The 17,546-nt window shown below is 36.4% G+C and overlaps 2 protein-coding genes across 2 annotated transcripts; both read right to left on the bottom strand.

The window, feature by feature from the left end:
* Nucleotides 1–930: 930 nt before the first annotated feature.
* LOC103837749 (subtilisin-like protease SBT1.7) lies at nucleotides 931–3,439 on the bottom strand. The gene has a single exon (XM_009114125.3). It carries the CDS (start codon nucleotides 3,398–3,400, stop codon nucleotides 1,100–1,102), a length of 2,301 nt encoding a protein of 766 aa, XP_009112373.2. The 5' UTR covers nucleotides 3,401–3,439; the 3' UTR covers nucleotides 931–1,099.
* On the bottom strand, nucleotides 938–16,374 carry LOC103837750 (subtilisin-like protease SBT1.7). Its single transcript, XM_009114126.3, has 2 exons — nucleotides 13,733–16,374; nucleotides 938–972 (listed from the first exon to the last, which is right to left on the bottom strand). Exon 1 carries the CDS (start codon nucleotides 16,121–16,123, stop codon nucleotides 13,847–13,849), a length of 2,277 nt encoding a protein of 758 aa, XP_009112374.2. The 5' UTR covers nucleotides 16,124–16,374; the 3' UTR covers nucleotides 938–972; nucleotides 13,733–13,846.
* Nucleotides 16,375–17,546: the final 1,172 nt, after the last annotated feature.

Below are 17,546 nucleotides of genomic sequence, written 5' to 3'. Positions count from 1 at the left end.
AGAAATATGAATATCTGATTAAATATTTTCTTTTAGTTACACATTTAGCCATTGCATTTACAATAAATTAAATATTTCTATTTTGTTTTTATTTTTATTTACAGATTTTGTCATTATATTTAAAATCAATTTAAATTAATTAATTACAATGGTTGTTGTTTCTTTGTGGTGAAAAAAAAAACAAAAACTGAAATATATAGTAATGTATTATATAAAATAATTTTTAAATATAGTATTATCCTATTTAGTTTAGTCAAATATAAAAATTTCAAAAGTTCAATTTTTAAGGAAAAAATATCATAAAATTAATAATAATGCATAAAAAAACTAAGGCAAAAAAATTAAAAATTGTAGTATGTTTTTTTATTTTAAAATAAATTAACAAGAAAACAACAGGTTAATATATGAATAGTACAATAACATCAAATTTCATTAAGTTATAAATTTTTTGATATGATATTATGTACAAATAAAAAAATTATTATCAAACATCTACGTTATCATATAATATATTCTATTCTATATGTTAATTACAAAACATAAAAATATACATAGGATTTTTCTTATAAAACCAGTGGTTTATGAGTTTACATTGAACATAAGTTAAATCAAACATCCATCAAGTTCTAATAATTATTTATTAATAGAGTGAAATATATACTTTAGATGGAGTATAATACATGGTGAAGATCGTCTTCTTATTCATAGTGGAATATATACTTCGTTGATCTCTTATTTTTGGGTGGGATTCAGTTGAAGACGGTGGTCTGTATGTTAATTCCACTACAATTGATAGAGTTTGAGAACAGTATAATTGTATAAACCGTGCACAAGTGAAAATCATAGATTTGAGCTGAAAAATGTTGTATTAGTGGGCTTGGACTTGTAGACTTCGAAGCCCAATACCATTAATAAACATTGCAACTAAAGTAATCTTAACTTATTATTCTTATTAAATATTCAAGTTTCATGGTACATACAAAACAGACTGCATGCTGTTTTTTCTAAACAGAACCGTTATGAGAAACGACATTACAATATGGCTTACTTCTTACTTTTTTTTTTTTTTTTTGAACCAACTTATAGTCATAATTGACTACTATGTCCAGCTAATTGCCACGGGACTGGCGACCACGTGTTTCCCATCTGACCACTCGATGCTGCCAAAGCTGTTAAACCCAGACGGCCTAAAGCTGCTAAACCTAGGCGGCTTAGACGAGTTTACGGTAAACGTTACCTCATAAGATTTCTTCTCGTTTACTTCTTTGAAAGTCAAAACCGCCGGTTCAACCGAAATCTTGACTTCCGTTGTCTCCGAGATCACTTTAACCGAGTATGACCCAGCTCCTCCCACGTTTGTGACAGTGCGTGTGTACTTGTACGTGTCGGACTTGTCGACGTTAACGGCAAACGACGGATAGTTTAGATCAGCGACGGAGTACGTTTTGCTTGGGTCACAAGTGTAATCGCCTCTCGACACTTTTATTATCTGCGACTGATTGTATTTCAATGCGCAGAGGAAATCTATATAATCCTCAGTAGTTAGATCGTAGATGAGTCCTGGACTGATGGCCATCGCAGGTGACACGTGTCCTGCACCGTGCCCGAATGGTGTTGAAGGTTTTACCGTCGCGATGTCGAGCAATGGTTGTCCGTCTTTGTAGGTACTGTAAGCGGTGGTCATGAGAGCCGATCGAATCGCCGCGGGGCTCCATTCCGGATGCACGGACTTGAGAAGAGCAGCTAAACCGCTGACGTGAGGGCAAGACATGGACGTTCCTGAGATGATGTTGAATTCCACGCGGCGTGTATCAGAAGCTAGCCCGGAAGGTCCCAGAGCTCCGGTCCATGCGGCGAGGATATTGACTCCAGGAGCTATCAAATCCGGTTTGAGAATGTTTGGCGTTATGGGATTAGGTCCTCGCGAGCTAAAAGCTGCAAGCACAGGAGAGGGCTTGACGTTGACGACCGTTCCTTGGATCACAATCGAAACGGTCGGATTCGGATCCGTCATAACGTAGCGCCTGATAATGTCACCGGCTTTTTGTCCCACATTTGTAGCCGGTAACACATGAGCATACGCCGCAAGCTCTTCTCCCCTACTCGCCCTATTCGCCAGAATCATTCCGATTCCACCAGCAGCTTTCACCACCTCTCCTTTCTCAGCTCTACCATTCTCTCCTTTCTCGCACATCACGATCTTCCCATATACCTTCTCCGGAATTAGTGTTCCGGAGAGACAAGATTTTCCATAAGTAGCATTGTTACTAGCACTCCCGGCGTAAACAAACGGCAACAGTTTAGGCGGAAGAGCATCTTTTTTAAACAAGGAAGCTCCAATATAACTCTTCCCGTTGCCAAGAGTCACTAGTGTCGGAAAATCACGATCTATGGTACCAGCACCAACAGTAGTAATCCATGGAGCTACATTCGATAAACTGGAAGGGCTGGGACCATCATTACCAGCAGAGCAGGAAACAAAGATCCCTTTTTCCATGGCCGAGAATGCTCCCATGGCAATATGGTTAGTATAATCTCTCTTTCTTTTGCCAAGAGATAACGACAGAACGTTGACATTATCTTCGATGGCTTTATCGATTCCAGCTAAAACATCTGAGCTGAAGCATTTAGGTTTCCAACAAACTTTGTAAACAGCCACTCGAGCGCGATAAGCCATCCCACGAGCCGTCCCGTTAGCGAAGCCCAAAAGATTAGCTCCTTCCACGATGGATCCAGCCGCGGTTGAAGCTGTGTGTGTTCCGTGACCGTCGTCATCTCTAGGCGATCTCGACTCTTTGGATTCGTCCACTGGTCCATACTTTCCTTCATAACCGTGAACGAAGAATCTAGCTCCGATTAGTTTGCGGTTACAGTGGGAAGCTGTGAAATTAGTCCCAGCCTCGCATTCGCCTTTCCATGTAGTCGGAACAGGACCGTACCCTTCGTCGGAGAAGCTTTTGCTCTCTGGCCAAACACCTGAGTCGAGAACTCCGATGACGACGTCACTGGCTGCGCCGGTTTCAGGGAATAGGCCCGCGTTGTGTACGTCGAGGCCGAGGAACAGTGGAGTACGAGTGGTGTGTAACTCGTACTGCTGCTCTGGTTGAACCGAGATGACACCGGGTTGGGTCATCAGCGAGTCGGCTTCTTCAGGAGTAAGCCGAGTGGCGAATCCATGAATTGCGCTGTTGTAAGTGTAGAGCATTTCAGCAGATTCTGAGGCAGACTTGAGAGAGGACTCGTACCAGAGAGAGTGTTGGTCGAAGCTCGAGGGCATCTGAGATTTCGCCATGTGAACGATGTATGTTCCTTGTTGAGCTCCATCGGACTCGTGGAAGGAACCAATGTAGAGAAGAACAAGAAGGAAGGAAGCAGTGGAGGAGAGAAACGAAGAAGACATGTTTTGTAAGCTGTGTGGGAAATGTGAAGACGCGAGAGAGTTTATATAGAGTCGAGATAGAGAGTGAGGAGATATTGAACTCGTACGAACGAATTATTACTAGGTGCCGTGCCTACTAAATCGAAAAATAAACCTTGGCTTTGAGCATTTATTTAATATAAAATTAAAAATATACATATTTATTAAATGTTTTATTTTTGTGGTGTTGGTTTTAAAAAGTTTTTTTTGTTTTTGTTAAAAAAATTTCTTAACTCATACTTCACTAATAGTAAAGGCGAACCAATGTTTTATATGTATTTATCAACATTTCAACTTTAACTTAATCTTTTAATCCATTGCTTTTACAAATTGTTCTTTATCTATTATTTTCATAATTATGGTTATTTAACAATTTTACAAGTACATGCAGTTATATATAACAGATAGTATACAGTCTTGAGTAAATTTGTATATTAATCACACCATAATTAACAATTGTTTTTGTTAGTTATTTTTCTTGAATTATTTTATTATCATCATTTTATTAAATTGTTTTATTTTTTTTATAGCATCAAAACATTTTTTGATCGAATAAGGAAAAAAGAAGGTTTTAATGCTATAAACAATAGATACATAGATAAGTTTGTACGGGAGTAACCGTTCTCTCCATGCGATGTTAATGGTAATCTTAAAGGAGAAGTCCTAGATTACTCAAGCCCTAATCTGATCAAAGCATGATCAGTCTCTCGATGCTTCTCTATCTTTTGTACTTTCCTTTTGTTGAGAGGAGGATTTTTTTTAAGGCGGATTGAAAGTTCAATTTTTTCCTTTCCAATCAGCTCTTGAAATCTCCGGGATAGACTATGTGTCTATAATCGATGTCAAGCAACTCAATCTTCTTCTTTTTTTGAACACCAAATATTGTAAATGCTACCCTGACCAAACTAGTTGGTGGGAGAAGAGTTTAATAAAGACTTAGCCAAGGAATTGGCTCTAGAGTTCAGGTTCCTCGGGATAAAACAAAAGGAAATACAAAGGAAGCAAAGAGATAGAGTCTCGATATCTCGGGAGATTCCGTAGAGATCCGCCGGAAAACGTTTCGGAGACATAGCAGCAATAAGTGCTTCACAATATGATTTTATGCAGATTTCTGTGATTCCAGCTTCAAGAGCATGGATGAGAGCTGATCGGATGGCTATGGCTTCCGCCATTAGTGGAGAGGAAATACGCTCAAAGACTCGGGCACCCTGCAAGATAACAACATTCTCATGATCAATGCAGTACCAGCCACCTCCTGCTTTACGAGAGGCAGAGTTCCAGGCCGCGTCGGTGAAGCATGTGAGTCTTGCATTCGAAACTGAGATAGGAGGTGAGCAACTTAATCTAATTGTTTAGAAACTAGGAGTAAGTGGTAAGGAACTCATCTTAACAACTTTGTTGTGACCCAAAGAGATAGAGTCTCGATATCTGGAGGCAAAGGAACTCTTTGCTTCAGCACCGTCAACCCTCAGGAACCTTGCGACCCAAGCCGTTCTCTATAACATCTGGAGGCAAAGGAACTCAGCCGTGCACAACTCAGGGTTCACACCTCCTCAAACGACTTTCAACAGCATTGACAGGGATATCCGCAACACAATCAGTGCGAGAAGACATAGGAGGAAGTTCAACCCCCTTATGCAACTTTGGATTAGATAAACATGTTTCTCTAATCGAAAACTATGTGTATACCTTGTTTTTTCTTTCTTTTTGCCAAGGTATTCACTAATTAGGCTTTTGTAACCCTAAACTTTTCATTATATGAATATTCACAGTTTAGCAAAAAAAAAAAAAAACTTTGTTGTGAAAACAATTACCATGGAAGTCACTATAGTGTTCATTGTCATGGACTCATGGGTATAGAAGTGATGCGACCAAAAAATTATTATATGTTTACAATTCAATATGTTTATTGGTCATTCCTCACTGAAAATACAATTTCTTTATTGTATAGATATATTTTAGAATTGTTAAAAGTTAGCAATTTCATTTAATATTTCTTTCGAGAGAATCAATAAATTAGATTTTTTTTTCCAAAAACACATGTAGATCTAATGTGGAATATGGACAATATTATACAACAAACAAAACTGCAAAAATAATTTGAAATATCATAGAAATGATAGCCAAATATAAATGGTGTTGAATAATGAGAAGCAAAATGATTCAGAAGAAAACTTCTTCAAATTTTAATCTTTGTGTTGTATTATTCTCTAATTTTAGCTTTGCATCTTATTGTATTTATTTTATTTTAAAAAAGTATTTCTTTTATTTTCTGTACTTTTACTGTAACTTTATAATATTTTTAAGACTTATTTTACATTTTGATATTATTATTTTTATATTTTAAATTTACCGATTTGGAAAAAGATAAATCACAAATGTAATTTTTTTTGAAAAAATTCAAATTTGGTTACCTATTTCAATTTTATTTTATTTAAATTTTAGTAGAGTTAAAATTACATTTACTAAAAATAAATTTTTTATTTATATTTTATTATATTTATTGGTTATTTAATTTAAATATTTCTCTTATTTCCTAATTTTAAGTATGTCCATATTTATATATATTAAATTTAATAATTTACATTTTTATTTTTTTTAGTTAAATACATGAAGCCCATAAAGTTTTTGTTAATTAACCTAATCAACCGACAAGTCCTAATAAATGTTTTACTCATTAATCATTAACAAAAAAAATGATTAGTGTTTTTTTAGTTATATATTTGTTAATACACAGTTATAATTAATATTTTAATTTCAAAAGCCATGTGATTTTCTTAAAATGAATATGGTGATGACACATATGCAAATTAAATATGTCTATATTTAAATACCTAAATTTTAATAATTTTTTTGTTTTTTATTATAGTTAAAATATTTTTACTGGAAAATCATGTTCTTAATTAATTTATAAATTATTTTCTTAATTTATAAATTAATGTAAATGTTATGTGTAGTTATGTTTAGTTTATTTTATATTTTATTTTAATGATGATATAAAAATTATTAATTATTAAATATTTCAAAAGTCTTGCCAAAAATAAATATAATTATATAAAATTTAAATGTTTAATAATGGTATAAGAATTAATAGTCATTACCTTATTAAAAATTCTAGCCAAATATAATTTTCATAAAGAAATTTTACATGTCACAATCAGCTTAATGCAATGTCACATTTTTTGAAAACTATGTCATTGTTTTTGTGAAATACATGTGGTAATGACACATGCAAATAATAATGTCTAGGGGAATAAAATATTGAAAAATCATCAAAACCCTTAAACACGGTTAAGTGTCCAATATTCTGCTTTGAAAGTGACCACTTTTGTTTTTCCTTTTTGGTATGTCTCTAAATTTATTCTTTTTTTTTTCTGTAAATTTTAATGTTCGAATACTTCTGTTCACCAAAGACAAAAAGTAAAGACTTTTTTTTTTCACATAAGTTTACCTATGTCCAGTTACACTAAAATTATTACTAATATTTTGGTACTATCTCGAAATTATTATTGTTTTATTATCTTGAGATTCTTTGTTTCTATTTAATACTAATGTCTTTTAATTTTCATATTCACTATAACTTTTTTGGTCGAAAATATTTACTATAACTTGTTTGAGATTTGGTTTAACCGGATCTCGTGGTCTGGTGGTAAAAGAACCTCGGTTGAGGTGCCCGCCATCACGAGTTCAAGCTCCGGTCACAGCAGATTTAACATGGTTTCCGTTTGGCCTCCAGGATCTTCCTCGCCAGTTTCGGTTGGACGCGATGAGATAGTCGGATTAAGTGAAAGGTCCAAATACCTGGATTATCAAAAAAAAAAAAAAGTTACATTGGTTTTCCACACACATTTGATTTTTTCTTTAAATTTATTTTTGTTTTTTTTCCCCGTTAATACTATGGTTTTGAGACTTCTCTTCACCTAAAACAAATATTAAAGACTTTTGTTCACATAAGTACAATAAAAATTATATGGTAAAAACTATAATTTGCAGTAAAAGCAAGGTTACCATTTTAGTAAAACTGGTGACTGGTAATATTTTTGATGTATAAATTGCATAGTAGTTTTTAATAAAATAAATATAAATATAAATATATAATAATGAATTATTATTAATAACAAAAATATTAAACTATGTAAAAATAAATAAATAATAAAAAGTTATTTTTAATATGTATAAAAATAAATTTTAACAAAAAAATAAGTTGCAATATATATTCTTCTAAGAACTATACTTACTGATGATATTATTATCTGATATCAATAACAAAATAATTTATATATTTCCAATCCAAAAATAATTTACAACTAATAAGATTATGTAAAATAATAATTTTAAAATTAATAATTCAAAAATAGGAACAAGAAAGGGAATAAAAATATTTGACTAACACAAAATTAGGTGAAGTTGATAATATTGTTTATTTCTAGAAATAAGAATAAGATATTGCTATGGTGGTTTTGGAAATATAAATAATAGTTTATATACAAACAAAAAGTATAGCATTAACATAAAGCTGTACGTGGAGTGTTTAGGATTTTATTATTTCACTTGTATTTTTGATAGAAACTTTATTTATAACTGTAACTCAAATCTTAAAGCATAAGATTGGTCATAATGTTGCATTAAAACAAATGATAAAATGATGTAACAAAGACACAACAATATATGTAACGTGGTTCATCAATTTGGCTATGTGGAGAAATAATATTTTTTTTGTTATTTGGAGGCAATATTCAATTTATATTAGGATTACAAGAATACATAATATATATAAAAAATATTCCGCATCCTAAAACTCTAGGGTTCATCAGATACACGGCTTTAAGCCCAACGATCACATGTAAGATCCATAACAACTTTATGCGACACACTTGATACGACCCAATTGATGCGATGTACTTGCTTCAACCTAATACATCCGATTAAACTGATCACTATACTTTTATTATCTAGATATTACCAGAACCGGTCCTAGAAATTATGTGACTAGAAGCAAAAATTAAAAATGTGGCCTATTGTCTTAAGGGGGAATCAAACCCGCGAGGGTTAACCCTTCTAACCAACACCCAAACCACTAATGCTAATAAGAATTTTTTGTAAAAGTAAGACCGAAATTTATGATAATTTGTGGCGGCCGGAAGCAACAGCTTCCTCAGCTTCTTTCAAGAGCCCGCTCTGGATATTATCATTGTTTATCTATACTGAGGAGTACACTGAATTTACGGTAAAAACAAAAGGTGAAACTCTCTCAACCCGTTTAGGATGAGACTTAACCTCCGTCGTCGGTATGGCCTCTCGCCTACCATACCGTACGAAAACTCTCCTATTTCTCTCTTTTCTTCCTTTTTTTATGGCTCTGCTTGTACTGTTTTTTTTCTTCTGATAATCATGAGGATTTCAAAGACTTTTTAAATCCAAAGATTAATTCCACGAAATCTTGTCACTTAAAATATCTATAGGTGGCTAATGCTACTCGGAACCAGAACGAAAACTCCAACTGAAGTCCTTTTATCACTAGGTAAGACGACTTGGTTTACTGTTTCTCTTTCTTCCGTCTCCAAAACCACCAATATTCTCGTGTTTCTTCCACATTTACCGGTCGTGTGTTATTTTCTTTGACCTTCCCAATCCTCCCGATTCTTTGCATGTTTGGATATTAGTTTCGTTCAGAGGGAGAATATAAGAACCGAAGAAAAAGATTAGAACCGGTGATAACTTTGCTGTGCTAAATACATATACAGTACGTACTAGGTATTAATTATAAAAACTGTTCTTTACATAAGGCACTATGAGAAAAACAATTGAAACTTATGGTGCAAATTACAACTATATTTTGAACTTTCCTATTTTATCGATTTTGCTACTGTTTTTTTTACGATGGCATTATTGTTCATTGCTAATGACTCAACGTGCCTTGTGGGATGGTTTTGTTTGTGTGTAAAAAGGGCCGCAAGTGGCTCATGCGTGCCTTACAGGATTCCTCTGGTGCGCGAGGTAATAAACAGTTGCGGCGAAGAACAAGTGCATGAGCTCCCGTGTCTCCTGCGATAAACTCTGTTTCTTCCTCTGTTTGCGATTTTGTCTCATCAGTATCGTACTTTGGTTCTTCATCAAAATTGACGTCTTGATTTAAGAGACCTCGTCGATGTTTGTTTGGACACGCTGATTGGATATGGCCGGTTTCACCACACGTGAAACAACGGAGAGCACCGGTACGAGCAGGACGAGATTGAGCAATTGAGTCCGTGTTCGTTGCAGTAACTGGTCGCGTTGTCGTTTGGCGAGTTTGGGCTGTATCTGAAGGAGGTGACGTGCTAGTATTTGGAGTAGTTGTTCGAGTGCGATTACTACCGGTGTTCCACGATGAACGGTATTGAATCTCCATTGCTAACGCGCGTTGATAAGCTTCAGAGACGGTGAGAGGGTTGAATTGTTGCAATGCGGTCTGAATCTGAAAGCGTAGCCCTCCGATGAAACGCGAGACAAGCTGATCCTCTGTTTCGGCGAGTGTTGTACGAGCCACCATGTGAAAGAAATCTGTTGCATATTCTTCGACGGTTCTTGTTCCTTGGCGAAGAGATTGTAGTTTGTTGTATAGAGTTCTTTCGTAGTTGTAGGGCAGAAAGGCGCGGCGCATATGCTTTTTAAGACGTTCCCATGTGTCAATGCGTGGTTTACCTGCTCGGCGTCGGGATTCTTTAATCTGTTGCCACCAGGCCATAGCACGGCTTTTAAAACGGTAGGCGATCAATGGAACACATTGATCTTCGGGAATTCTTTTGAATTCCAGAATTTCTTCGATTGCACATAACCAATCCAAGAATTCTTCTGTGCTGAGGTTGCCTGAGAACTCTGGTATTTCCACTCGAAACCCGGAATCCCATCGTCGTTCTTCAGCGTGAGTTTCTCGTCGATTGAGTTGATGATCAGCTGGAGGGGCGATGCGAACTTGGTTACGACGTACCTGATTGTTATCGTCGGCAAAAAGGTTTTCAGCTATGTCGTTATCAGAATTGTCTTCTGCTGAACGACGGTTAGCAGGGTTAACTGGAGGTTGTTGCTGTCGTTGCATGACGGTTGTTAGGGCGGTCTCAATAACATTAATAAGGGTTTCGTGTAAACCCGTGGTGAATGTTTCTAGGGTAGTACGAATTTCTTCTTGAAATTCTTCTTGTGTTTGTTTGCGAGGTGGCAACGTTGATGATGGTGAGATATGGATTGTAGGAGGTTGTGCGGAAGTAATAAAAGATCGTCTGGCTTGATTAAGAAATCAAAACCGAGAGGCTCTGATACCAACTGGTGTAGTCTAGACTACGTATAGCGCAAGAAACCTATTGATTCTGAGAATTCCTAGGTAACGTGCCTTCTTGAGATCGTTGAGAGGCGAAGCTCTATCCGAGAACAAGGGTTAGAGTTTATAAAAGCTCTGAAATTATATTAATGCAAAGAAGTTGTTCCCTTACAATGTCAAGGCATCAACTTATATATAAAACGAAAACACCAAAGCCAACGAGATAAAGGATTTATAACATATCCTTTATCGAATAAGAAAAGGAAATTATCCTAAAAGAATAAGTAAACTTGCAAGACAAGAAATAAGGAAAGCCAAAGCTAAATCGTAATGGAATGTATGCTACATCAGAAAGAAATGCAAGAATTTTCACCTCCGTCTCAACTCCATTGCCGGTCCTCCGTGCTGCAACTGACCGCCTGATTAGAGATCGGCTGCGCTCCAGCCCTGCGAGATCTCCTTCTGTTCCCTCGCTGCTGCTTCTTTACTTTGATTCCTATCAGCCGCCTTGAACGGGTTTTTTGAAATTGTAGCTGTGTTGTTGTTGTTCCTTTTCTTTTTTGTGTAATAAGTTGCTAGTAACAATGTAAAAAATTCAAAAATGGTATAAATATTAAATTTTACCAAAAAAAAAAAGTGATCTCTTTCGTTTTTCTTTTCGACTTGTCTCTAAAATTTACTTTTGTTTAATCTTCGTAGACTTTGTTCATCAAGACAAAAAATAAAGACTTTTGTTCACATGATATTAACTATGTTCAACATGAAATAATAATATATCCACTTACACTAATTACTATAATTAACCATACATATATTATCGAGTGATACGACAGGTTCGAAAACGTGCTGAGCATCCCGAGTCCAAAACCTACCATTTAAATTTATTCATCTGCATATATTTAGGCGGCTTGGATATGTAACTCTCATATAGAGTAAAAGAGCTTGTCTGTGGCCGGTGGATCGACCCCAAAAAATTAGTTAGTCTTTCGGATTTGGATACCCCGGATTATCAATTTTTTTTTACTATACTATGGTATTATCTCGAGACAATTATTGGTTTATTTTCTTGAGATTCTATGTTTTTGTTTAGTATTACCTCTTTAATTCTGATATTTACTGTGACTCGTTTGAGATGATAAAGATCGGTTATAGTTTTGATAAAATCATCATGCCATGAGGGATTCAGAAGACCTTTATGATGTTCAAAAAACATTAACACTAAGTCACTAAGTGAATATAGCCTTTTAATATATCACTCTAGAAGATTATATTTGGTGTAGTTGTATAAAATCCAATTTCCTTTAAAGTACATTTTGTTTGTATGTTATGTTGGTTTTCCACACACACATTTTGATTTCTCTCTAAATTTATATTTTGTTTCTTTTCCCGTAAATTTTAAGGTTTATAGACTTATCTTCAAAGAGGACAAAACCTAAAAGACTTTTGTTCACATAAGTTGACCTATGTTCAACATGAAATAATATATATTCAATTACACTGATTATTATATTTCAGTATTAGCTCGAGATTATTATTGTTTTATTATTTTAAGATTCTCTGTTTCTATAAAAATGGTTTATATGTTTTGATAAAAATCTAAGACTAAGTGAATATAGCCTTTTAATTCATATTTCTAACTAGAAGATTATTTGGTGGTGTACTTATGTTATGTAAAGCACTGGAGGTGCTCTTAGACTCTTCTGTCCACTATTCTGCTTTGAAAGTGATCAGTTTTGCTTTCCGTTTTGATTTGTCTCTAAATTTATTTTTGTTCTTTTCGTAAATTTTAATGTTAGAAGACTTCTGTTCAAAGACAAAATATAAAGACTTTTGTTCAGAGAAGTTTACCTATGTTCAACATCAAATAATATATCACACTGATTACTATACTGGATATATTGGCTGTGACTTGTTTGAGACTATAAAGATAGTTTATAGGTGACTGTGAACATAAGTTTACCTGTGTTCTTTTTGATGTTTACTGTGACTTGTTTGAGACTATAAAAATGGTTTATAGGTTGGATAAAAACCATTAAAACAAAGTGAATATTAGACGATTTAATTTGATCTCATTTTCTCCCTTTGAACGAAACTACTAGTTGGAATCTAGCCAGAAAATTTTACCTTATAACAATTTGAAATGTGAGAGGATTCTAAAGGGAAAATCATCAATAAGCTCTACTCATCGCTTTATTTCCCCGAAATTTGTTTTAGATAATAGAAGCAAATTAGTGTGAGCCATGCATCGGTTCATTGGTGGAAGATCCTCGTCCAGATGCTGTAACTTATCACAAAACAGAAGCAAAGTTACGAGTCTATTAATATCTTTAAAGTTCATGATCCTCCTCAACTTTAAAATCAGGGTTTAGGGTTTATGTAAGTTGTGAGTCTATTAATATCTTTACGGCTCATCACAAGACAGAAGCAAAGAAACGAACTACTTTGCAAAGATCTCAATGAGTTTGTCGAAGACACCAACTAACCAATGCTTTTGACGGTTGGGATCCAAATAATGTGGGTGGCAATTTGAGACTTTGGTTTGTATGGTATGAATTAACATGTCTTCACATCAGATCAGACTAACTAAATCATATCAATAGTTAACAATACAGGGATACATTCTCTCTTCTAACATTAGTTTTAATTTTTATAAAAATAAAAATATAGCAACATCAGAAGCTGGCAGGTTGGTCCAATGGTCCATTGTATTAGTCTCTGAGTGATAATGCCACGATTGGTTTCTGAAAATAAAATTACATATCAGGGTTTTAATTGGACGTTGATCAAAATTGAGTTACTATTCATGAATTTGTTTTATCCTCTTTTTTTTTTTTTTGGATTTTTCTCTGCAAATTTGTGTACTGGAAAGAGGTGAGTTTGCTTTTAACAAAAGCCATACATTTTTATAGTTTGTTTGAAGATAGGTATTTATTTGGTTTATTTCGATTGATATATTTTATTACCTCATGTTTATGAACTTGTGCAATAGGTGAAATTGCTTTTAACAAAAGTCTCGTGATAAAAATTACGTACAAAACAGACTGCATGCTGTTTTCGCTAAACAGAGCTCTTATGAAAAACGGCATTACAATATCTGTGACTTTCTTCTTTCTCAAGGTATTTGTAATTGACTCTTATGTCCAGCTAATTGCCACCGGACTGGCCACCACGTGTTTCCCATCTGACCACTCGATGCTCCCGAAGCTGTTAGACCCTGACGGCTTAGACAAGTCAACTGTAAACGTCACTGAATACGATTTCTTCTCGTTCACTTCTCTAAAATTCAAAACCGCCGGTTCAATTGAAATCTTCACTGCTGTTGTCTCCGACGTTACTTTAACCGAGTATGACCCAGCTCCTCCCACGCTCGTGACAGTGCGTGTGTACTTGTACGTGTCGGAGCCCTCGACGTTAACGGCAAACGACGGATAGTTTAGATCAGCGACGGAGTAAGTTTTGCTCGAGTCGCAAGTGTAATTGCCTCTCGACACGACTCCGATCTGCGACGAATTGTATTTTAATGCGCAGAGGAAATCTAAATAATCCACCGTCGTTAGATCGTAGATGAGTCCTGGATTGACGGCGGTCGTTGGCGATACATGTCCTGCACCGTGCTCGAACGGCGTTGAAGGTTTCCCCGTCGAGATGTCAATGATCGGGTTTCCGTCTTTGTAGGTATTGTAAGCGGTGGTCATGAGAGCCGATCGAATCGCCGCCGGGCTCCATTCGGGATGCACAGACTTGAGAAGAGCCGCTAAACCGCTGACGTGAGGGCAAGACATGGACGTTCCTGAGATGATGTTGAATTCCACGCGGCGAGTATCAGAAGCTAGTCCGGTGGGACCCAGAGATCCGGTCCATGCTGCGAGGATATTGACTCCCGGAGCAATCAAGTCCGGTTTGAGAATGTTTGGCGTTATGGGATTAGGTCCTCGCGAGCTAAAAGCTGCAAGCACAGGAGATGGCTTGACGTTGACGACAGTGCCTTGGATCACAATTGAAGCCGTTGGATTCGGATCGGTCAAGACGTAGCGGCGGATAATGTCACCGGCTTTCTCTCCCACAGCGGTCGCCGGTAAAAAGTGAGCCTCCGCCTGAACTTCTTCTCCTCTCCCTGCCAAATTCGCTATAATCATTCCGAGTCCACCAGCACTTTTCACCACCTCCCCTATCATAGCCGGAGCCACTCCTCCTGTATCGCACATTACGATCTTCCCCTTTACCTTCTCAGGAATTAGTGTTCCGGGGAAACAAAGATATCCAATAGCATCATCACTAGCATTCCCCGCGTAAATAAATGGCAACAATTTAGCCGGAAGTTCATCATCACCTTTAAACAACGAAACTCCAGTGTAGTTCTTCCCATTTCCGAGAATCGCGAGCGCGGGAAAATCACGATCTAATGTACCAGCACCAACAGTAGTAATCCACGGAGCTATGTTCGTTACACTGAAAGGGCTGGGACCAAAATTACCAGCCGAGCAAGAAACAAAGATCCCTCTTTCCATGGCTGCAAATGCTCCAATGGCAATATCGTCTGTATAATATGTCGTTATACCGCTGAGAGATATAGACAGAATGTTGACATTATCTTCGATGGCTTTATCGATTCCAGCTAAAATATCTGAGCTGAAGCAACCAGGTTGCCAACAAACTTTGTAAACAGCCACTCGAGCGCGATAAGCAATCCCACGAGCCGTTCCATTAGCAAACCCTAAAAGATTAGCTCCTTCCACCACTGATCCCGCTGCGGTTGACGCCGTGTGTGTTCCGTGACCGTCGTCATCTCTAGGCGATTTTGACTCTTTGGATTCGTCCACTGGCCCATTAATTGCTTCGTAACCCCGAACGAAGAATCTAGCTCCGATTAGTTTGCGGTTACAGAGCGACATGGTGAATCTAGTCCCAGCGTCGCAGCCGCCTTTCCATGTAGGCGGAATGGGGCCGTATCCTTCGTCGGAGAAGCTTTTGCTCTCTGGCCAAACACCTGAGTCGAGAACTCCGATGACAAGGTTGCTAGATGTGCTGGTTTCGGGGAATAAGCCTCCGTTGTGTACATCTAGACCTAGGAATAGTGGAGTCCGAGTGGTGTGTAACTCGTGCCGCTGCTCTTGTCGAACCGAGATGACACCAGGTTGGGTCATGAGGGAGTCGGCTTCTTCGGGAGTAAGCCGAGTGGCGAATCCATGTATTGCATTGTTGTAGGTGTAGATCATTGCAGCGGATTCTGAGACTGAGCGGAGTGAGGAATCGTACCAGAGAGAGTGTTGATCGAAGCTCGAGGGCATCTGAGATTTAGCCATGTGAACAATGTAAGTAGCTTGTTGAGCTCCATTGGAGACGTGGCAGGAACCGAGATACAGAAAAACGATAAAGAAGGGAGCAGTGGAGGAAAGAAACGAATATGTCATCTTTTTAAATTGTGTGGAAATGTGAAGGTGTTAGAGAGTTTAAATGGAGTCGAGGAAGTGAGCGATAAGATATTAGTATCAGACTCTCCTGTCCACTATTCTGATTTGAATGTGAGATTCTGCTTTGAAAGTGATCACTTTAGTTTTTTCTGTTTGATTTGTCTCTGAATTCGACAGACAGAGATTTGTCTCTGAATTCATTTTTGTTTTTTTCGTAAATTTTAATGTTTGTAGACTTTTTTGTTCCCCAAGACAAAAAATCAAGACTCTTGTTCCCATAATTTTTCCTATGTTCAATATGAAATAGTATATCCAATTATACGAATTATTAGCATTATCTCCGAGATTATTATTGTTTTATTATCTTGAGAATCTATGTTTCTGTCTAGTATTAACGTCATTAACTATGATATTTACTGCAACTTGTTTCAGACTATAATGACGGCTTGTGGGTTTGATAGAATTCTCATGCCTTGAGGGATTAGAAAACCAATATGATATAAATTGAAAACTTTTGTTCACTTAAGTTTACCTATGCCCAGGGGCGGACGTACAGCCAAGGGTATGGGGTCACGTGCCCTCATCTCATTTTAAAATTTTCTTCAGTAATTCTTATGCTTTCTATGAAATGCCCCCAACTGAAAAATATTTTATATATATGTGCCCCCACCTATTTGCATTCTTCCATCCGCAATGCGTAACATCCAATTACAGTAATTACTAGACTTAAGTATTATCTTGAGATATTATTGCGCTATTAATTTTATATTGAGATTCTCTGTTTCTGTTTGTACTTTAACTCGGTATATACTGTGACTTGTTTGAAACTTAAAAGATTGTATACGGTCGAGACTTGTTACAACACAAGAAAATTTAATTGGATCTCATTTCTCACTCTGAACGAAACTACTAGTTGAAAACTTTTAACCTTATAAGAAGTTCAGATTAGATCTGAAGTATGAGAAGATTCGAAAGGGGGAAGTATCAATATTATTTAATAAGAGAAGGAAATGAGTGTGAGTCATGCATCGGTTCATCCCGTGGAAGATCCTCCTCCAGCTGCTACAGCTACACAAGTAGATAATCAGCCACATGTGAGGAGGCCTGCAACTTTACTTGGGCGCACACTTCGTTTCTTCCAGTTCTTCTTTGCAGCTGATGCACTTTGCATCATTACTACTACTGTCTACTGATTCCCTTCAGTTACGGCTTCTGGCAATGAAGTAAATATATACTTTGTGTAGTAACTCGTGATGAAGATCGTCTATTTATTCATAGTAAAATCTATACTTTTTTTTATCTCTTATCTTAGAGAGAAATTAACAAAATAGTACTCAAGTTTCAAATTTAAATCAAAATAACTTCAACGCATATACGCATCATTTTATTCATTAATTTCGTTTAAACACGAATATAACTCATT

Source organism: Brassica rapa, chromosome A09, assembly GCF_000309985.2.
Source record: "Brassica rapa cultivar Chiifu-401-42 chromosome A09, CAAS_Brap_v3.01, whole genome shotgun sequence".
Lineage (NCBI taxonomy): Eukaryota > Viridiplantae > Streptophyta > Magnoliopsida > Brassicales > Brassicaceae > Brassica > Brassica rapa.
The sequence above is the reverse complement of the archived record's forward strand: the minus strand, read 5'-3'. Positions and strand labels throughout refer to the sequence as shown.

What these genes read in the sequence shown, in the direction of transcription:
- LOC103837749 (XM_009114125.3), bottom strand. Translation starts at nt 3,400, where the DNA reads ATGTCTTCTTCGTTTCTCTCCTCCACTGCTTCCTTCCTTCTTGTTCTT.
- LOC103837750 (XM_009114126.3), bottom strand. Translation starts at nt 16,123, where the DNA reads ATGACATATTCGTTTCTTTCCTCCACTGCTCCCTTCTTTATCGTTTTT.